Source organism: Piliocolobus tephrosceles, chromosome 4 (genome assembly GCF_002776525.5).
Source record: "Piliocolobus tephrosceles isolate RC106 chromosome 4, ASM277652v3, whole genome shotgun sequence".
In the NCBI taxonomy this organism is placed as follows: Eukaryota; Metazoa; Chordata; class Mammalia; order Primates; family Cercopithecidae; genus Piliocolobus; species Piliocolobus tephrosceles.
In genome coordinates this window covers 129,102,936-129,125,110 of record NC_045437.1, presented here as the reverse complement: position 1 = coordinate 129,125,110, position 22,175 = coordinate 129,102,936, and the positions used below count along the sequence as shown (strand labels likewise).

Genomic DNA, 22,175 nt, shown 5'->3' with positions numbered 1-22,175 from the left:
ATGTTAAAAGTATTTCCGAAAAAAATCTACAGTTGACAAAAATTCTATACCCTCACAAAAACCTGACAATTTTTTAAAGATTCTCTGTATATACTTGCTTAAAAGCCAGCTGTTCAATTATTTAGCCCTTTGTCAATTCAGTTAACTTGTAGTTCAAAGAAACAAGAAAATTCAATACTAATTTCAAAACAAACACTCCCTCTTGAGAGGGATGAAAAGCACACTCTCCAAAACATTATTTTTTCTATGGTAATGCTTTAGACTCTAAAGAGGTTTAGACTCTAGAGGTTGCAAGGTGGGAATAAATGAAATAAATATATTCATAGAAAACAGTAACCACTTTTGAATGATCCATACTATATACCTATGATCCAGTATCTCCCAGTAGCAGACTAATATGCAGAACAAAACCAACTGTAATCTTCCAGTATTAATCACTATATTCTTATTTACATGAGAAATTAAAAAAAAAAAAACTCGAAACTGGTGTCAGGGTGAATATGAGATGAAAATATTATAGCTTGCTTATAAAATTATCAGATCTTCTTTAAATTTCTATTTTGGATATGTTTGATAACATACATTGCATATTAACACATAAATAAATAAATATTTATTCATTGAGGTGCCATTCTCAACAATGCTGCTTACCAGTATGTGACCTTGGACAAGCTCACTACTCAAACTGTAGTTTGCTCATCTTTAAAATCAGCACAGTAATAGTCCTTAAGTTATGAAGTTGATGTGAGATTTAAGTTACCTAAAATTTAATATACATCTTCACGCAGGATACTTAGCACGTGGTAAAAGCTCAACAGTCATGAGCTGTTACTAGAGACACATACAGGGACGAATGTTTGGGTGGTCAAAAGTTTGAATTATTTTTCACACTTTTGTTTCAATTATCACAAACTTGTACGTAGCACACCTTAGGTAAATAAGCATTCATATGTATGTATATATGTGTATATCTATGTATACGTGTAGCATATCTGTGTGTACATGTAGGTGTGTGTCTGTATTACCCACTCACTCAGTCAGTCCACTTCAATTATTGTCACAAAAGCCCATATTACAACTAGAGACTGGTTAGTTGCTGTCCAATTACTTTATACATGATAATGTTAGCTTCCAATTTCACTATAAAACTAGTACTCCTAAAACAGTGATCCTCCCAGAAGAGTACCTGAACGCCATCTCAGACCTACTGACTCAGATTCTGGTGCAGGCCCAGAAAATATGAATTTCACACTAGACTCAGATGATTATTACAAAGAAAAGTTTGAGAATCACTGTAAAAATGTATTCTCAACATTTTATTTTGAGTCTTCTACCTGTGGGTTACACCCCTTTCCTGTCCCACTGTCTGAGACACTCTTCTCTCCCTCAACTCTTCACTTCCCTCATAGGGCAGTTAAGATGATTCCTTCTAGATTCCAGAGACAGCCATACCTGTGTGTAAGAACTATCTCATATCTTTCTTCTACACAGCTTAATTGGTGTAGAGCCAATTAAGTTAGCAGTTGATAAATATTTCCTGGTTGCCTGATATGACAGTCCTTCAACTACTCCTCCAACAAATTCATTCCATATTTCTTGAGCTTCTAAATTGATAGGCATGTGAGAAGTACTGGGGATGCATGCAAACACTGTCCATATATTTGTGCACCTGGACATCTCCTGTCTTTCTCTGTGGCTTACTCATGTATTGCTTTTCTAAGACACGTGCAGATTCACTTTAAAAACTTCATTAATTTAATGGTTGCCTTTGTGTTAGGAGGGAAGTCATTTCATCTTCAATTGCTCAGACAATTACTTCTAGGTTAAGACCTCTTGGCAGGTAAGTAGGTAGTAGATGCCAAATTGTATAGCAAGAAAATGAAACTTGGCAATAGGAATGCCGACAGAATGTGAACAAAGAGAACACCAGCAAGAGCCAATGGGCTAAACGTACCTCCTATATTTTTCTACATAAATCATGACAAGATATTATAAGCCGATTTCTCTCCTTGCGTAATAAAATATATATTTTTCCAAAAAATGCATAAATGGAAGCAACATAAAACCTTCATTTGTATCTTTTAAAACTCACAGATATCTAGTTACTTCGTTCCCTTTTAACAGTCTGTTTCAAAGTATCTTTATGCCATCCAAAAATGTAATTGATTTTGGAAAAACTAAGTAATATTAAGATGAAAACAGAGTAAAATATAGCTGTATAAATACGAGTTAGAGTCATATAAAACTTAAAAAATAGATTTACATTTAGATGCTAATTAAATTCAGTTATTTATTTTGCATATAATTTGCATGTTACTGTTATTGTTGCCTAAGTAGATAATGGGTTCCTTTATTTTCAAATAATCTATAGCAAAAATCTTGGCCAGTAATCTATAAAGTATATTACTAAGACTCCTTTCTTTGAAAATAAAAAGATAATAAATTAAAAAGTTATTATCAATGTGCTCATATGTTTGCATATGTTGTAAGCTCATAGAACATGGAAAAACATAAAATAGTTTACATCGGTGGTAGTAGTGGTATGTATATTTTTAACAAAACTGTAAAACTATTTATGGTCTGTTAATTGCAAATGTTGACTATAATACTCTATAAAATAAGTGAATGCAATGTGTAAGATATGAATAGGAAAATAGACTAAAACTGGAAGGTAACATAGGCAAATGAAAACACAATTTTAATGAAGTGATAGGGATATAGATAATATTTACCTGTGATGTTTGTTGGTATTTTAAAATTGTTTTTCCCACAATGTGCTACTAACCACAAATAAAAATGGTAATTAGGCACAAAAACCACACTCAAAAAGAAAATTTCCTTTCCTCTGCTTTCTTGGAGACAAAAGCACAGCACAATTTTTTACAATAGTGGCTCTCAACCTGAAACAATTTTGTCCCCCCAGGGCGCATTTGATAATTTTTGAAGACATTTTTGGTTTTCACCATTTCAGGGATGCCAGTGGCATCCATTAGGCAGAAACAAGGGATTCAGTTAAACATCTTACAATGCGCAAGATAGCCCCGACAAGACAGAGTTATCTGGCTCCAAATTCCAATATAGCCAAGGTGCAGAAAACCTGATATAGAATGATTATAAAATAAGTCATTGCCCTTCCCCCTGACGAGAACTAAGCCCTCCTTCCCAGGAAAAATACTTTCCCTGACTTACATTCTTGTAGGAATTTCCATGAATATTTAATCCTCTCGGGAAGAGAGAAAGCTAAAACACACATGATGCGCTTCTGAAATATGAAATTCAAGACACTTCCCTTGCCTGCTTTCACTTGCAGGGTAAACACACAGTCAGATGCTTACTTCACACTAGAGTCAAGTCAGAGGATTGTTGAAGGAAAAAAGCAACAGTGAAGGATGTGCTGTAAGAATTAACCAAGAGAAATAGAAACTGGCACTGTCAAGTGGGTACTGCCTAAAAATAGATGAATTCAGTATTCTAGAGACGTAAACTTTATGATGAACTGCGTTTGTTTTATGTGGGATAGAGGGAGGAAAGCCTGGAAAAAAGAAGAAAAAAACCCAGCGAAGAAAAATATTCAACCACCTTTAAAAGAATTATATGCAGGAGCAATTTCTTGGTAAGCACGAAAATTCATTCTCATTATTGAAAATTCAACTGAAAATTAGGTCTTGATAATAAAAGGAAAAAGAAAAAGATGTAGAATATTCATATAGTGCTCACACATATCCTAAAACTACTGAGACAGCTTACAGTTCTTGAACATATACCAGGCAACACTTCCTGACAAATATTTACCATAAATTTTTGACATTAATGGTTACCTGACAGATTTTGCTGAAGCAATAGGAAAATTATTAGACAAGTTAACAAATGGTACCCATTCACAATGAAAGAAATTATGACACAATCAACATCTTCACCTCCTCAATGTTTTATATAAATCTTCATTTATTGCTTGGTTTAAATTGTGCTCAAGAGATGTAATTTAAAATATAAGTTTATCGAGGAGAGTTGTATTATTCACACTGTGAATATTATATAATGCACTGTGTATTACATTTAACACGCTGTGAACAAAGCACCTACTTTAAAAAATTATTTTAATTAAATTAAGTTTTGTTTCAAGGTGGAGTAGAGAACAAAAACAGTAATATTTGAGGAAGGATTAGTTTATTTAGTCCACCAACTATTTCCAAAAAATAAGAGTAAAAACAACAACTATAATGAAACAAGCTCCTCATGGAATGCAAATGATCAAAAAATATGGCTTTGCTACATTTTAAAATTCAGTGTAACAAGATGGCTAAGATTGAGAGATGTGAAGGCAATCTTTTGCTAGCTATGTGACCTTGAACAAATCATTTAACGTCTCTGGGCCTCAGTTTTCCCTTTTTAAATAGGCTAATAGTGGCTATCTCAGTTTTTATAAGAGGACTGGTTAACTTGATGTGCATTAACACAATACTTGCACAAGTTAAAACCTCAATACAAGGTAGTGCCCTGGTTTGGATGTTTGTCCTCTCCAAACTCCATGTTGAAATTTGATCCCCAATGTGGCTCTGTTGGGAGTTTGAGCCTGATGGGAGGTGCTAGGGTCATGGGGGCAGAGGTCTCATGAGTAGTTCATGCCTTATCTGGGGAGTAAGTTCTCACTCTGTTAGTTCCACTGAGAGCTAATATTAAAAAGAGTCTGGTACCTTCCCCTACTGGCTTCCTCTTGTGCCAGGTGGTCTCTGCACAGGAAGCCGGTTCCCTGGAAGTCAGTTCCCTGTCTGCTTCTGCCTTTAGTTGAAGCAGCCTGATGAGAACCTCACCAGATGCAGATGTCCAATCTTGAAATTTCCAGCCACCGGAATGGTGAACCAAATAAACTTCTTTTCTTTATTGACTATACAGTCTCAGGTATTCTGTTGTAGCAACACTAAATGGACTAAGACAGGTAGCTATAATTATTTCCTTATATTTGTGTTATGATGAGGTGGAGAAGGTTGAGCAATGTACAAAAGTTCAGGAGAGGGTGAGAGGAGAAACGGAAGGAGGAAAAGAGGAAGGAGAAAACAACAGCTTGCCAAAATTGTGCCCAAAATTTTGTGGGCATAATTTGTTTAAAATTAAGGTTGTCTGTGGTCATGGAGGGTTCACACTTACTTTACTCTATGCTTCCTGAATGAACTAACTTACCTATTTTCACAGCAGCCAATTTCAATATAAAGTGTCTAGTATGTTCACAGAGAATATATAAGTCTTCAGGCAAGCCTTGAGTTTCCAGTCCTGCTACCCACTTTGTATCTTCAACCTACTCCTTTCTGAAGATTGTTTCTCCATCAAACTATATATAACTCTCACTCTGTTGCCCAGGCTGGAGTGCAGTGGCATGATCTAGGCTCACTACAACCTCCGCCTCTCAGGTTCAACATTTCTCCCTGCCTCAGACTCCTGAGTAGCTGGGATTACAGACATGCACCACCAAGCCCAGCTAATTTTTGTATTTTTAGTAGAGACGGGGTTTTGTAATGTTGGCCAGGCTGGTCTTGAACTCCTGACCTCAGGTGATTCACCCACCTTAGCCTCCCAAAGTGCTGGGATTACAGGAGCGAGCCACCGTGCCCGGGTATATATGACTTTTTAAAAGCAATTTCCCTCTCCCTATGTCCCTTCAGAACCAAACTTCTCAAAAGTGTAGTCTTCAACCACCGACACTCCACTTGCTACATTTCACCAGTGCACTCTTGTTACTCTATCTGGGAGAAATTTTTTACAATTTATTTCAATTGATCACTGTGGCATCTGACACAGCTGACTATTTGCTTCTCAAACTCTCAGGTTTTAAGACATGATTATCTGGAGTATCTCATACTAACTCTCTGACTGCTACTTATTTATCTCTTCTGTGAGTTCCTTTTCTGTCTTCCACTGTCTAAAATACAGGGCTCACCAGATTTCTATTTTTAGCTGTCTTTGCATTTTTCCATTTAAATTTTATCTATTCACATCGTTAGAAGCACTACTTATATGCTGACAATGCTCAGTTTGTCTCTCTATATGACTGCTTCCTGATCTATACACCTATATTTTCCAGTCACCTTCTGGTTGTATCCATTTGGAGATTCCATGTGTATAGAAAAAATCAACATTTCTGAAAGTGAACTCACTATCTGCCCATGGGCCTCATCCCCCTGATCCCCACTGCCCTTCTTGTCATCCCTATATCAGTAAAGGATACTGTCAGAAACACAGGATTCACCAAGTCCTGTCACTTTCATCTTATAAACACAATAATTTTATATCTTTTTTTTCTGCATTCCTGTCTTACTTCATCAAATCTTCCTGAAATTTTGCAGTAGGTTTTCAACTCATCTTCCAACCTTAAGTTTTGCTCCACTTCAATCCACCTCTACACTTCAGAATCATCTTCTATAGGTTTGAATCTGTTCATGCAATTCTACTGACATCATTTCATGGGCCCCTACAGCCTTTGGACAAATATTCAATTATTGAGCAAGACACAAAAATGGTCTTCATCATTTGACCCCCACCTATGGCTTCAACCCCGACTCTATCCTTTCCTCACTCCCACTCCAGCTTTTAAAATGACTTCCAAATCCCTAATACCATTTATTTATCCTGTATCGCACCCTCCTCTATGTTATTCTTTCTGCTCGGAACATCTATTCACACACTTCTAACCTCCTTCTTCACCTGACTCATTTCCGTGTAATACATTAGTAAATTCCCACTATGCCCTGTGTATTTCCTCTTTCAAAGCACTCACGACCCCACATTGTGATTCTTTCTACACTTGTTGTCCCAAATGGTGAATATCTGACTTTGTGGGCTATGATTCTATGCTCTAATTCCCCACAAAAATAGTACAGCATGTAGCAAATAATAATAAATTACTACTATAAAAGTGAATTTTTCACTCAATACTTGTGGCATTCACCAGGGGTCAAATATCCAAACAACCATTTGTATATAAAACAAAACCACACAGGGAGAGACACCAAAACCTTGTCATGATGTAATTTATAAACATGATGGAGGAAGACAGAATAAATATGCAAAATATAAACCATTTGAAATACCAAATACCCAGAAAAATGATAAAATCAACAAGTGACGAAGGAACTTATAGGAGACAAAGACCATGAGGCACTTACTTGGCTGCTAAGAAAAAGTCTTACAGAAAAGGAAAGACGTAAGCTAGGCATAAATAGAGCAAGAATCTGATGCAACTATAAGAATAGTAAACACCTACCTGGGCAGAGTGACTCATGCCTGTAATCCCAGCACTCTGGGAAGCTGAGGGTGGGGAGATCGCTTGAGCTCAGGAGTTTGAAACCAGCCTGGGCAACATGGTGAAACCCCATCTCTACTAAAACTACAAAATCAGCTGGGCATGGTGGCACATGCCTGTAGTCCCAGCTGCTCAGGAGACTGAGCTGAGAGGATTGTTTGAGCCCAAGAGGTGAAGATTGCATTGAGCCAAGATTGCACCACTGCACTACCTGGGCAACAAAGCAAGACACCTGTCTCAAAAAAAAAAAAAAAAAGAAAAAGGTAAACACCTAGATAATATATTCATGAGGTCAAGGGATGGATTGATCTTGTTCACTACTCTGTCCATAAGGCCTAACACATGCCTGGATCATAGTAGCTGCTAAATAAGTTTGTTGAATGAAATTTTCAACTGTGCAGCTGGTGAGGCAAGAAAACATCTGTTTAAAAAACAGCAGCACTTTTCTCCATTTGCCATTCCATAAAAAGGTAATTTGTGTATGTGTTTACTAGAACTCTTTCCTCAAAAGTGAAATATTGCTTCACTCTTTGGTTGGCAAATGTGTTGTTTTAAGATGGAGAAGAATCTGCTTTAAATGAAGAGGAAGCTATTTCAGTCCATAATCCTCAGAGCCAAATTTGAATCTTAAAATGCACTTTTCATCAAAGAATCTTAACAAAAAGATTCCTGCCAATTTAACATGACATCTAAAAATATTTCATTCCAAGGCCAAGCTTTCTGCTCAGGAGCATTCTAATTGAGACCACATTCTTCCAAAGATCTATTGAGCTGACAGTCACCTAAGTCACATGGTTGTGACACCACCACTAGCTTTCCAGTAAGAACTCCCAACTGCACGCCATTTAGGAGTTCTGCATTTTCATCATGATTTTCTAGATTTTCAAGCTTTCCTGGAACTTCTTTATGTCCAACAGAGAAACATGGAACTTTGAGCTGGAAGCCAAGTTAATATGTCCCTTCTCAATTAAAACATAGAAAAACTGAGACTTAGTAAATTATATTGTCAACTCAAGCACACTTAAGACAGTAGCTGGAGTGGACATTTGGTCTCTTCAGTTGTCTTCATTAGGTATGTTCATAGACTACCAATAAATTTACATGAAGTCATATCTCAGAAAGATATTGCTGGCTCAGTTCCAGACCACCTCAACAAAGTGAATACCCCAGTAAAGTGAGTCCCACAATTTTTTTGGTTTCTTAGTGCATACAAAAGTTATGTTTACACTATGCTGTATCTAATAAGTGTGAAATAGCATCATGTTAAAAATGTACATACCTTAAGTTTAAAATATTTTATTGCTGGAAAATACTAACAATCATCTGAGCCTTCATGGCGTAGTAATCTTACTGCTGATAGAACATCTTGGCTCCATGTTGATGGCCGCTGATTGAGCAGGGTTGTGGTTGCTAAATGCTGGGGTGGCTGAGACAATTTCTTAAAATGAGACAACAAGGAAGTTTGCTATATCAATAGACTCTTCCTTTCACAAAAGATTTCTCTGTGGCATGCTATCCTGTGTGAGAGTATTTTATCCACAGCAGAAATTCTTTCAAAATTGAAGTCAAACCTCTCAAACCCGGCTGCCACTTTATCAACTGAGTTTATGTAATATCCTAAGTCCTTTGTTGCTTCAACATTGTTCACAGTGTCTTCACCAAAAGTAGATTCCATCTCAAGAAACCACAGTCTTTGCTCATCCATAAGAAGCAACTTGTGCATTGAAGTTTGATCATGAGATTGCAGCAATTCAATCACATCTTCAGGCTCCACTTCTAATTCTAGTTCTCTTGCTATTTCCACTACATCTGCAGTGACTTCCTCCACTCAAGTCTTGAACACCTCAAAGTCATTCATGACAGTTGGAATCAATTTCTTCCAAACTCCTGTTAATGCTGGTATTTGAACCTCCTCTCATGAACTATGAATGTTCTTAATGGTATCTAGAATGGTGAATCCTTTCCAGAAGGTTTTCAATACTTTGCCCAGATTCATCAGAGCAATCATTGTCTATGGCAGGTATAGCCTTACAAATTGTACTTCTTAAATAAGACTTGAAAGTTAAAATTGCTCCTTGATTTATGGGCTACAGAATGGACATTGTGTTAGCAAGCATGAAAACAACATTAATCTCTTTGTACATCTCCATCAGAGCTCATGTGTGAATAGGTGCATTGTCAAAGAGCAGCTATTAATTTTGTTGTTGGTTTGTTTTCTAATTTTAATCTTATTATTATTATTATTTTGAGGCAAGTTCTCACTCTGTCACCCAGGTTGCAGTGCAGTGGTGTGATCTCAGTTCATTGCAACCTTTGCCACCCAGGCTCAAGTGATCCTCCACCTCAGTCTCCTGAGTAGCTGGGACTACAGGCACATGCCAACATGACTAGCTAATTTTTGTATTTTTTGTAGAAACAGGGTTTCGCCATGTTGCCCAGGCTGGTCTTGAATATCTGGGCCCAGGTATTTGCCAGCCTCAGCCTCCCCAAGTGTTGGAATTACAGGCATCAGCCATTGCACCTGATTGAGCAGTAAGTCAGTAAGCATCTTTTTTTTTTTTTTTTTTTTTCCTGAGCAGTAAGTCTCAACAGTGGTCTTAAAATGTTCAATAAATCATGCTGCAAACAGATATGTTGTCATCTGGGCTGTGTTTTTCCTTTTCTAGAGCACAGGCCGAGTAGATTTAGCATCATTCTTAAGGGACCAAGGATGTGGGAAATAGTCAATGAACAGTGGCTTTAACTTAAGGCCACTTAACTGCATTAACACCTAACAGAAGTCAACCTGTGCCTTGAAGCTTTGAAGCCAGGCACTGACCTCTCCTCTTTAGCTATGACAGTCTTAGAAGTCATCTTCTTCTAATAGAAGACTCTCTTATCTAATAAAGTCTGTTGTGCAGAATAGCCAGGCATCTTCATCGATTATCTTAGATCTTCTGCATAAATTGTTGTACCTTCTCCATCAGCATTTGCTGATACACCTTGCACTTTTATGTTGTGAAGACAGCTTGTTTCCATAAACATCCTAAAGCAGCCTCTGCTAGCTTCCAACTTTTCTTCTGCATCTCCTAAGCCTTCACAGAATCAAATACAGTTAGGGCCTTGTTCTGGTAATCTGGCTTTGTCTCTAAGGGAATGTTGTGACTAATTTGATCTTCTATCAAGAGCACTAAAACTTTCTCCATATCATCAATAAGCCTGTTCCATTTTCTTATTTTTCATGTGTTCACTGGACTACCACTTTTGATTTCCTTCATGGACTCCTCCTTTGCATTCAAAACTTGGCTGTTTGGAGCAAGAGACCCAGCTATCTGTCTGTCCCAGCTTTTGACACACTTTCCTCACTGATCTTAATCATTTCTAGCTTTTGATTTAAAGTGAGAGATGTGCAACTCTCATTGTACCGCGGTTAATTGGCCCAATTTCCATATGGATGTGTCTCAGGGAATAGGGAGGCTCACAGAGAGGGAGACAGACAGGGGAATGGCCCATTGGTGGAACTGTCAGAACACACACAACATTTATCCATTAAGTTTGCTGCCTTACATCAGTGCAGTTCATGGTGCCCCCAAACAACTGCAATAGTAACATCAGAGATCACTGATCACCACAACAGATATAATAATAATGAAACAAATTGAAATATTGTGAGAATTACCAAAATGTGACACAGAGACACAAAGTGAACACATGATACTAGGGAAAGAGGCTCCTTATAGACTTGCTCATTTCAAGGTTGCCACAAACCTTCAATTTACAAAAATGCAATGTTTGCAGGGCACAATAAAGCAAAGTAGAATAAAACAAGGTATATCTATACTCTGGTATTCACCCAAGATAGGTAAAATGGGACTATTACTCCCCTTTAATGAATGAGTAAAGTGAGCCCAGTCTATCTGTGAATATCCTCAGGATGACTAAGCATCAGAAGTAGAACTCACATCTGAGACTCCTGATTCACTTTTGGGTCTTTCTATCATTGTGATTTACAAGGAGCATCACACTGACATGGACATTTATTTGTACAGTACAAATGAGTCAATGACAATTTAAATGGTCTGGTTCCCTACCATTCTTCAAAGGAAGACATGCTATAAAAAGAGAAAGTTACAATTATCAGAGATTGCAGTCCACAAAGGATAATGAGGAATAAATGTGTCTGTTAAATCAATTTGGAAGTTTCGTTTAAGGAACCAATCAACTATCCTTTCAGACCTGAAGCTAATGAAAAGGCACTAACATTCAGACTTACATACAAGGGACAACACACCATAAACATCTCTTATTTAGATACCAGTGATGGAATTTCCCATCTGTTGCTTCAAAACAAATAATCATCTTTAAAAAATAACAACAAACATCACAACAGATTTTTCTTTGAAGATAATTTTAGGTTATTAAGATTGCCAGCTGAAATAAATGTTAATTTTTCAACAAGTCACAATCTAGCTGGACAAATCCATGGGTGTAGCATAAGGCTAAGTAAGGAATCTGGCTTGGAATTTTCAACACTTGGTTCTAATCATTAATGTTGCAATGTTGTCCCATTTACAACCTGACATTCGTTTTTGCACTTTCAACATCTCATGATTTTTCAGCAACAGTAAATAGCTTTAAGTGATGACACCTTGCCTTAGCTGGATCTATATTTTGACTAGCAGGTCTTGGCATTGTTTCCACCTCAGATATCTCTCCAAAATGTTGCATGTAGACAAAAAAATGAATAGAACTTAAAGGAAAGAAAAATAAAAATTCTATCACTCTAAACAGTGTTAGGATATAATACCTCTAAGTTATTAGCTAACCTATTGCAGCAACCTCTAGTCATCTCATGATTATCTCTTTCGGTTCTAAATTTTTCTTGATACGTTTCACAAAATCTCATTTGGTGATGCTCTAAAGAAGGAGGTGGTGGTAAAATAAGACTTGGGACTGAGAGAAGAGCATAAAAAAAGCAAAATGCAAAAGAGAGGAGTCTGAATCAATCACGTGTAGGATGCACAGAATCACACCTGATTTCTATATTACTTTGTTTTAAACAGCATAATTTAGATTCAAATTCCTGAGACATAGGAAGGTACCCACATTAGGACATCTTTTATTTTTATGCTGAACCTCAAAACGTAAACTGATGAAAGAACTTTCAAATTCACCAAAAGTGAATATTCATATATCTGAGAAATTAAATACTATCCCAAGAAACATTCTGTAACCACACAGATTTTCATAATGTGAGGGAAATCTATGATTCTGAAACATCCAATATTGTCTTTAGTCTGCGTTTATATTGCATGTGATAAAAACTTTCCCCAAATTAGAACATGAGAAGATTCATGTCATTAAAACATTTCAGAAATAGCTGAATTCCCTTGCGTACTCATAAGGTATAAGCATAGTATTCATTTGCTTCAGAATCTTGTGAAATCTCGGGTTTATCTCTTATCTTTGGACAGTGTGTAAGGACTATGCTGGTTACTGAGCTTCTTCTTGTTTGAATTCTGGGAATACGGAAATTTGTATTATGTTGAGAACTAATTTCCAACTCCTGAGGGGTGGCTTAGAAATGTTTTGCATAAAAGCTTATATACTATACCCCCTTCTTTAATAATGCATCCAATTTCTAGACAGAACTATGTCAAAACTCAACCTTCTGAAATGTGCTGGGTGTTATCAGGACTGAAAGTAACACTGGAATTTTACAATAAAATGTGGCCTATTTAGAGGGACTTTTCCAAAGCATGGGATTTTAAAAACACAGAGTAGAAAAGTCACTGGAGGAATGCCCCCAAGTATGTGGGGGCGTCTGGGACACTTGTCATTTTATTGCATGTCTGCAGTGTTCTAATATGGGCAGCAGGGGGAGCTCCTGATTGAAGCAAACCCCCCCAACACGTGTTTCCTAGTTGGGAACACAGGCTTTTTCCTCTTAGCACTTGCCCCAAGTCCAAGGAGGCAGCCACTGAGGAGTACTGCTGTCAATTAACTGTACAAGCTTAAGACATGTGGTGAATGAATTGCTGAAGTGAACAGGGATGACACATGGGTCTGAGCCTACCTTTTAGAAACAGGGTGGCCAATCTTTATTTTGGTGGACAGGAGGGGTTAAAGGAAGCAGTAAGCAAAGGAGCTGGGGCAGGAATGGGGGATGGGGCTTGCCACTAACTGTAAACAGTGATCTTTGAAAGCAACAAGTGGGCGTCAGTATTCCAGGGCCTTTATTACAGTTTTGTTTGTAAGCTATATTCTCCATTAAATGTCAGATCAAAATTCTCGCCTCTTCCCATGAGCCCACATCAAATCCAGAAAATCACTTGATGAACTGTGTTTATTTCTGAGCCTTCGGAGATGAGGCTTCTGTAGGGGGTCTCCTGCACGTGACTGTGTTTTACACATGAATGTGTGATGCATTTTACTCCAAGTATCTGAACCAGGTTGAAAAAATCGTTAGGGACCAGAAAGAGCCAATTCTCTAACCTCAACAAAGGGGATTCTAGGGTGAAATTCCACGCCATCACCCCCACCTCATACACATACCCAGGCACACCCCCACCCCCAATAGCTGGCTCATTTCTCCTTCCTGTCCCCAAACAAAAGTCTGCAAAGAAGTAGACATAAACATCAATACTCACCATATTGACTTCAGAAACCATATCGATGCTGGCAATGTCAATGTTCATTCCCACAGCCACGGGGGGACCTGCAAAGCAAGATGGCCAGCCACGTGATTTCTTTGAACTTCATTCATTCTCAGCGAGAGTTATCCCTGGGCATAAGACACTCTACCCCAAACCCCTCTGCACTACTCACCCTCAAATTTTTCAATTCTCTGCTTTTTTGTTAAAAAAAGAAAAAAAGTAGCAGGCACACACTCGTCTAAGAAATGCTGTATTGAATATGCACGCACGTATGTTGTGAACAAGGGATTCCAGCTCTGTCTACATATGCATATGTCTCAGCAAGTGAATGCACACAACTCACAGAAGCACAAGAATCCTTCTAGCCTAAGGGGTTTTTATATTTTGCGCGAAACCCCCTCCTCCTCAGTCTTTCCCAACCCCTTCTGTGCACAGGTTTTAACTCTTCGAGCTTCATAAAAGTCTGAAGCAATATTAAATAAGTCTATCAGCATACCTAGGGCTGCAAGCAGAGAGAGGTTCTTCTTTCCCCTACCCTCTCTAACCCTCCCATTTTCTCCCTACCCTCCCATCCCCCAGTCCTCCCCACTTCTGTGAGGCTGGGAGGAGTGGATTATATCCAGACATGAGCCACGGTAACCATGGCCAGAAGAACTCTTCCAAAGTAGGCAGGCACAGGGGGTTAATGCTACCTCTCAACCAACTGCCTGCACATATTGTCCTAAAAAATGTTCACGGTGGCCTTCTGTAAGCCTGGTTCTCTCGGCACATCATTTACTAAACTTAAGAGGTTGGTATCTCAACAAAGCAAAGACAGGGAAGCAAAGGATTCATAACAGTGAAGCTGAAAGATAGCAGTCACCAAATTTGAGTACACACTAAGAGGGTCTCATTGAAAGACCACGCTAGTGCTGGGTAGTAACAATCCAGCTTAAGTTTTGATCAGTTTCTCAATATGGTAAAATAGAGACACATTCAGTACAACACATGCACCCACAACTAGGGAGAGGGAAGAGAGCGCGCACAAAGCTCAAAAGACAGCTTCGGCTGTGGCTGGACTCTTCCTTATTTGCAAGGCAACCCCATTACCTCCAAAATCTGGTCTCAGACGAATGTCATAGCCTTTCAGGAGTCTATCCACCGTCTCTTTAACCAGCGACATATTACTAGGGTCATTGACACTAAAGAAAGAAATGACAATAAGCAGGCATCAATAAGGAAGCAGGCACAGCGTTTTCAGCATCGGATCCCTACCACATTTTCCTGCTCAGAGGTATGCAGACAGAACCCTTCAAAGTGAGAACGGAGAAAAGAAACGCTGGGCACACTTACCTCTGCGCACAGACAGCGGCGATTATTAAAGGGAAGGACCAAATCCCAAAGTAGCCCCTTTTCCGGACTCTCCACATCCCTTTAGTTTTTGATGGAATTGAGGGTTTCACTGAAGAGAGGAGATCCAACTTAGTCTGCCCAGTGCAGTAATTCTAATGTGAGGCGCATGCGCACGGCGTACCAAAACATCAAAGGGGAAGCGGCGGCTGCCGGGGATCGAGCAGATTTCCTTGTTTAAAAAAAAAAAATTAAAAGGAAAAAAGGAAAAGCTCATATATGTATAATACATACATACTTGAATAATACAGAAAAGTCACCCCACAGCAGCATCCAGAATAAAATTTTTGTTGTTATCCTTTCGTTAAGACAAAATAACTACAGCGTCTGGTAAGTTTCGGTAGTTGCAGGAGGCAGTTTTGCACCTAGCGGGTTGTGGGTTTTTGGGGTGTGTGTGTGTGTGTGTGTGTGTGTTCTTTTAAATATGCAAAACCAGATTGGAAAATTAGAGGAGAGCAGGTGTGAGGTGCCAGCGGAAGATGGGTGCCGGTAAGCCCATTTCTGGTCTCAGCGGGACACAGGGGCAAAGGAGTTTGAACTTTATTTCCTTGGCAAATAGCATGCCCTGCCTGGGGCCAGACAGGGATGGTGGGGGGGGGGGGGGGGGGGGGGGGGGGGGGGGGGGGGGGGGGGGGGGAGGGGGGGAGGGGAAAAACCAATGAGAGGAATGCTGTGCAACCCGTTGGATTTGGGGCGGGGGGTTGGGGAGGCGGGTACAGAATAAGAAAGGCACGGAAAAATAAAAAAAGGAAGAAAGGGAGAGAAAAGAAGAATAAAATAATGGCTGGTCTCTTCTAGTAGTCAAAGAGCAAGCTTTTCTTCACTACTCACGAGCGGTTTCTTTCTCCTCTCCTCACCCTTTGCCCCCTATTGCCAGAGAAGAAAACCTCGGGGTCCTGTTTTCTCGCCGTGTGACGTTCCTGACCCGATAGTCGGGGTTATTTATAGCAGGAGGGGAGGGGGGCGAGGGGAGCAGAAAGGCAACGCTGCCTCTCCAGGTTTCGGTCTGATTCTGCAGTGGGAATTATTAGTGGGCAGGGTGGGGTTTGGATGAGGGGGAGATGGGACGTGGAGGCGTGAGAGATGCGGGTGACGAGCGCCCTAGCGCAGGTGCGGGGGACTGGAGGGCGTGGGCTACGGCACAGCGCAGGAAGGCCAGGTGGCCGGGTGGGACGCGCCCCGGCCGGGACCCCGCGCCCCCTCCGCTGCGCGCACCCGCGCGCACACACGTGCAGGCGCACTCCCCTCCCGCCATCCCTCCTTACCTCGCGGGCCCGCGCTCGCCGCCCACTCCGGCCGCTTGCGGAGCTGGTGCCCCCGGCCCCTCGGCCCGGGCAGGGGACAGGGACTCCCGGCGGTTCAGGGGCTGTACCTCTGGATACAAGAAGCCCGAGCGGTCCCTAGAAGGCAGGCAAAATGAGGAAGAGCCCCCCCCACCTCCGGAGGCACTGTGTTCTCCCGCGGTCTCCGCGCCACCTCGTCCTCTTCTTCCCTTCCCCGGGCCCAGGGGATTCGCACACCCAGAGGCTGCTCTTCCCTTCCTCCCGAAGCTCAGGCCGCCTCGCCGTGGCCGCCGGGACCCGGAGGAGGCAGAAAGCTTGGGGTGGGGAATTGGGGGAGGGAGATACTCAATTCACAAAAGAAGTCTTCCCTCCGCTCTCGGGAAAGAGAGGAGCCACGGGCGGCATGACGTGCTACGAGTCTGGGGACACAGGGCCGTCCGAAGGAACCCGAGTCCTAACCAGTGGCTCTCCGGGTACTCCTGAGTTTATCTTGGAACTGGGGAAGAGGCGGGTAGAGTAGTTGCTCCCGCTGCCCCTCCCCCAACCCCACCCTGGGTGAAGAACTGGAAAGGCCAGAGCTCAAATCTCTATTCTGGACCCCAATGCTTAGCCTCTCAATGCTGCTGCCAATCATGGTCACTGTTAAGTGAGTGCCTACTGCGTGCTATAGCGCTGCATTCATTAATTCTGGCAACAGTTCTAGCGTTTAACTATCACTTCAGTGTCCCCATTTTATAGATTTAGAAACTGGCGCACTGAAGCCAAGGAGATTGCCCAAGGTCACTCAGACGGCATGAGGTGAAACCAGGGTTGGATTTCAGAGTCAGCGTTCCTAACCAGTGAACTAGCCAGCTGAGATTCCGGAGTCTCCTGAGTCAGCGACCTTGCCCGCTGCCAGTGCTTTGCTGCGGCGGGTCAAGCTCCCGGCGCCCGCGGAGCCCGCGGCGGCTGCGGGTGGAGTTGCGCGCGGACCGCACCAGCTAGCCCTGGCCACTGCCTCCGGAGAGGAGGGGTCGCCGGCCCGCAGAGTTGGCGGCAGGTGGCGGGTGTAGCTCCACAGGTTTGCAGTCCCCGTAGCCCTGGGGGCTTCTCAGGGTCGGATTCCGTGCTGCACTCTTGACCCACTTACCTTCTGATAACCTTTCCCCTCCCCCACATTGGTCAGAGGGTCATTTGGGGGCAGCTTGTGGGGATGACTCCAGGGGAAGTGTGGAGGCGGGAGGGCTGTGAAAGGGGGGAATCCGACAGTTCCTCTAGGTTGGATGATAAACAGGAAGAGAAAGCTGAGTTCCTTCACCGACCAAAGGAGTTTCTAGGTTAGAAACAGGTAAAGCCCAGCACCGTGAACACAGTGCTGATATGCCGCGCGGCGCTCTACTAGACTCCCAGGCTCACAGGAGTCCATCCAAAGCACACGAGCGCGTACTCACACACACATAACACGAGGGTGGAGGGAGGAAGGTCTGTAAGTCTCCCATCTGTGGTTTCTTGGGTTTAGCGTTACCTCAGAATGTAGAACTATGGCCAAGGAAAACTGCTGATTTTCCTTTCTCTTTACTCCTATACACAGTGAGAATCCTTGGCACCAGCTGAGTAGAATGATGGGTGGGCGGGGGGAGCGACGGGTTGGGGGGGGTGGTTAGGATATTATCAACATGATGTCCAAAAGATTCCCAAAGGAGTTTAGTCCCAAGTAACCAAATGATGAAGCCCTAAAATGCTCCCCTTGCCCTCGAACCTCTAACACATCTCAAAATAGGGTTTTCCTTCTGACCTTTAGTTACCCACGTTGTTCTTTCTGCAGCATCAGCCCCTTCTACCTAGGCTAGCTTCAGTTTGGGTTGAAAGAACAAAATTCAGTAGCCAGAACAAACCACAAATACTATCACCCATCTATAATGATGATGATAATAATAATGGCCCTGGGAGTGATGAAACAAGTTTGTATTAAAGGTCTACTATATATAGAAAATTAAGGAAGAGAGGGGCAAAGAGTTAAAACGAAAGTAGCTTGCATCTCAGCGTGTAAAATAGTGTAGTGTAAACTGAGAGCATAAAAGAACTGGAGGTAAATCTTTGGGTTCAAAACCCAGGTGAAATACTTAGTAACTTTGTAACTTAGGAAAGTCATTTAACCTCTAAGCCTCAGTTTCCTCTTCTGGAAAACTGAGAAGGAAAAGAATACCCTCTCCACTGGATTGTTCTAGAATGAAGTAAATACATGTATAGTATTTGGCTGTGATTAATAAATATTAGTAGTGTTTTAATGAATGAGCCATAATGAATGAACAGGAAAACAAACAAGGTTTAGTGGCAGTCAGGTATAAAGACTGAATAGATATAGATTTGGTGCCATTATTATTATTTTTATTATTATTATTTTAGATGTACTTTAAGTTCTAGGATACATGTGCAGAATGTGTAGGTTTGTTAAAAAGGTATACACTTGCCATGGTGGTTTGCTGCACCCATCAACCCGTCACGTATTTTAGGTATTTCTCCTAATACTATCCCTCCCCTAGCCCCCCAGCCCCTGACAGGCTCTGGTGTGTGATGTTCCCCTGCCTGTGTCCATGTGTTCTCATTTTTGAACATCCACTTACGAGTGAGAACATGCAGTGTTTGGTTTTCTGTTCCTGTGTTAGTTTGCTGAGAATGATGGTCTCCAGCTTCATCCATGTCCCTGCAAAGGACGTTAACTCATACCTTTTTATGGCTGCATAGTATTCCATGGTGTATATGTGCCACATTTATTGATGGGCATTTGGGTGGGTTCCAAGTTTTTGCTATTATGAATAGTGCAGCAATAAACATACGTGTGCATGTGTCTTTATGGTAGAATGATTTATAATCCTTTGGGTATATACCCAGTAATGGGATTACTGTGTCAAATGGTATTTCTGGTTCTAGATTCTTCTAGAATCTAGAATCACCACACTGTCTTCCAGAATGGTTGAACTAATTTACACTCCCACCAACAGTGTAAAAGCATTCCTATTCCTCCATATCCTCTCTAGCATCTGTTGTTTCCTGACTTTTTAATGATCGCCATTCTAATTGGCGTGAAATGGTGTCTCATTGTGGTTTTGATTTGCATTTCTCTAATGACCAGTGATGATGAGCTTTTTTTCATATGTTTGTTGGCTGCATAAATGTCTTCTTTTGAGAAGTGTCTGTTCATATCCCTTGCCTACTTTTTGATGGGGTTGTTTGTATTTTTCTGGTGAATTTGTTTAAGTTCCTTGTAGATTCTGGATATTAGTCTTTTGTCAGATGTATAGATTGCAAAAATTTTCTTCCATTCTGTAGGTTGCCTGTTCACTCTGATGATAGTTTCTTTTACTGTGCAGAAGCTATTTAGTTTAATTGGACACCATTTGTCATTCTTTGCTTTTGTTGCCATTGCTTTTAGTATTTCAGTCGTGAAGTCTTTGCCCATGCCTGTGTCCTGAATGGTATTGTCTAGGTTTTCTTCTAGGGTTTTTATGGTCTTAAGTCTTACATGTAAGTCTTTAATCCATCTTGAGTTAATTTTTGAGTAAGGTGTAAGGAAGGGGTCCAGTTTCAGTTTTCTGCATTTGGCTAGTCAGTTTTCCCAACACCATTTATTAAATAGGGAATCCTTTCCCCATTGCTTGTTTTTGTTAGGTTTGTCAAAGATCAGATGGTTGTAGATGTGTGGCATTATTTCTGAGGTCTCTGTTCTGTTCCATTTGTCTATATATCTATTTTGGTACCAGTATCATGCTGTTTTGGTTACTGTAGCCTTGTAGAATAGTTTGAAGTCAGGTAGTGTGATGCCACCAGCTTTGTTCATTTTGTTTAGGATTCTCTTGGTTATACGGGCTCTTTTTTGGGTTCCATATGAAATTTAAAGTAGTTTTTTGTAATTGTGTGAAGGAAGTCAATAGTAGCTTGGTGGGGATAATATTGGATCTATAAAACTTTGGGTAGTATGGCCATTTTCACCATATTGATTCATCCTATCCATGAGCATGGAATGTTTTTCCATTTGTGTGTGTCCTCTCTTATTTCCTTTAGCAGTGGTTTGTAGTTCTCCTTGAAGAGGTCCTTCACATCCCTTATAAGTTGTATTTCTAGGTATTTTATTCTCTTTGCAGCAATTGTGAATGGGAGTTCACTCATGATTTGGCTCTCTGTCTATTATTGGTGTATAGGAATGCTTGTGATTTTTGCACATCGATTTTGTATCCTGAAACTTTGCTGAAGTTGCTTATCAGCTTAAGTAGATTTGGGGCCAAGATGATGGGGTTTTCTAAATAGACAATCTTGTCATCTGCAAACAGAGACAATTTGACTTCCTCTCTTCCTATGTGAATACCCTTTATTTATTTCTCTTGCTTGATTGGTGCCATTATTATAAGTTAGCCTGATAATAAAAGAGCAGCCATTTCATGGGAATTAAGGAAGGGTGAAGAAGATGTATTAAAAATCCAAGCAGCAGTTAAACAGAGAAAAAATGAAAGAATATGTTTTCTCTATGCAATAACATCTCAGGGATATCCTTTACCAACAACAGTAAGTAATTTAATTACAAATACATTTCTGGCTGGGCACGGTGGCTCATGCCTGTAATCCCAGCACTTTGGGAGGCCAAGGTGGGTGGATCACAAGGTCAGGAGAACAGACCATCCTGGCTAACATGGTGAAACCCTGTCTCTACTAAAAAAAAAAAAAAAAAAAAACTTAGCCAGGCATGGTGGCACGCGACTGCAGTCCCAGCTACTCTGCAGGCTGAGGCAGGAGAATTGCTTGAACCCAGGAGGCGGAGGTTGTAGTCAGCCAAGGTGGTGCCACTGCACTCCAGCCTGGCGAGAGTGAGACTCTGTCTCAAAAACAAACAAACAAACAAACAAAAAACATTTCTACTAGTTACAATACTAACGTCAATCTACACTTAAAGTGAGTCTCAGTCATACAACAGGAGCAACACTGGCCAGCTATCTGGACGACTTTGCTGACAATACTGCCTCAGAAGATGCAAAACGAGAACAATAATGTGCAATCTGGAGATGTGTTAGTTGCTGAAGAGGATCCTCCATGATCCCAAATGAGTGAGAAGGCAAAATGTAAGTACTCTTAACAGGTCATGTTTCAAAATCATCTCAGTGTGAAACATATAAATACAAATTTAAAAAGTCACCAACCACCTTGCATTAGCCTTTAACATAATATGGAAACATTATTCAGTAAATATGTAACAGTCTCCTAATCTTTTTCAAAATTACTTGACAAGTACTGCGGGATGTGGTGTGGAAAAAGCAAACATGTGGTCCTTATCCTCTTGGATTTTACACTGTAGTGTAGGAAGGAGCCAAGAGCCATCATAGAATTTATTATATGTATAATACGTAAATTGGGAAAGATAGGAGATTATGGAATTCATAATTGGTGCAGATTACTCAATTGGAGGATCTGGGAAAAGCTTTTTTTCTGATGAAGTCATGCTTCGGTGGAAATTTCAAACCTATGCCAGCCTGAGGAAGGATTGTGGGAAGAAAGTTCCAGACTGAGAAAACAGTATGTACAAATATCCTGAGTCAAAAGAGGATG

At 40.7% G+C, this 22,175-nt stretch overlaps 1 protein-coding gene across 4 annotated transcripts in view; it reads right to left on the bottom strand.

The window, feature by feature from the left end:
• Window positions 1-16,821, bottom strand: part of GABRB2 (gamma-aminobutyric acid type A receptor subunit beta2) — a 258,604-nt gene extending 241,783 nt beyond the window's left edge. For 2 of the 4 annotated variants that reach the window (XM_023218772.1, XM_023218769.1), the window contains exons 1-3: window positions 15,262-15,374; window positions 15,019-15,110; window positions 13,924-13,991 (exon numbers count right to left, since the gene is read on the bottom strand). In XM_023218772.1, coding sequence (XP_023074540.1) covers window positions 13,924-13,991; window positions 15,019-15,110; window positions 15,262-15,338 — 237 coding nt within the window. In that variant the 5' untranslated portion in view covers window positions 15,339-15,374. Of the gene's footprint in view, window positions 1-13,923; window positions 13,992-15,018; window positions 15,111-15,261; window positions 15,491-16,583 lie in introns of those variants that run through there. The other 2 variants (XM_023218771.1, XM_023218770.1) reach the window with 2 other exon arrangements.
• Between the last annotated feature and the right edge of the window lie 5,354 nt (window positions 16,822-22,175).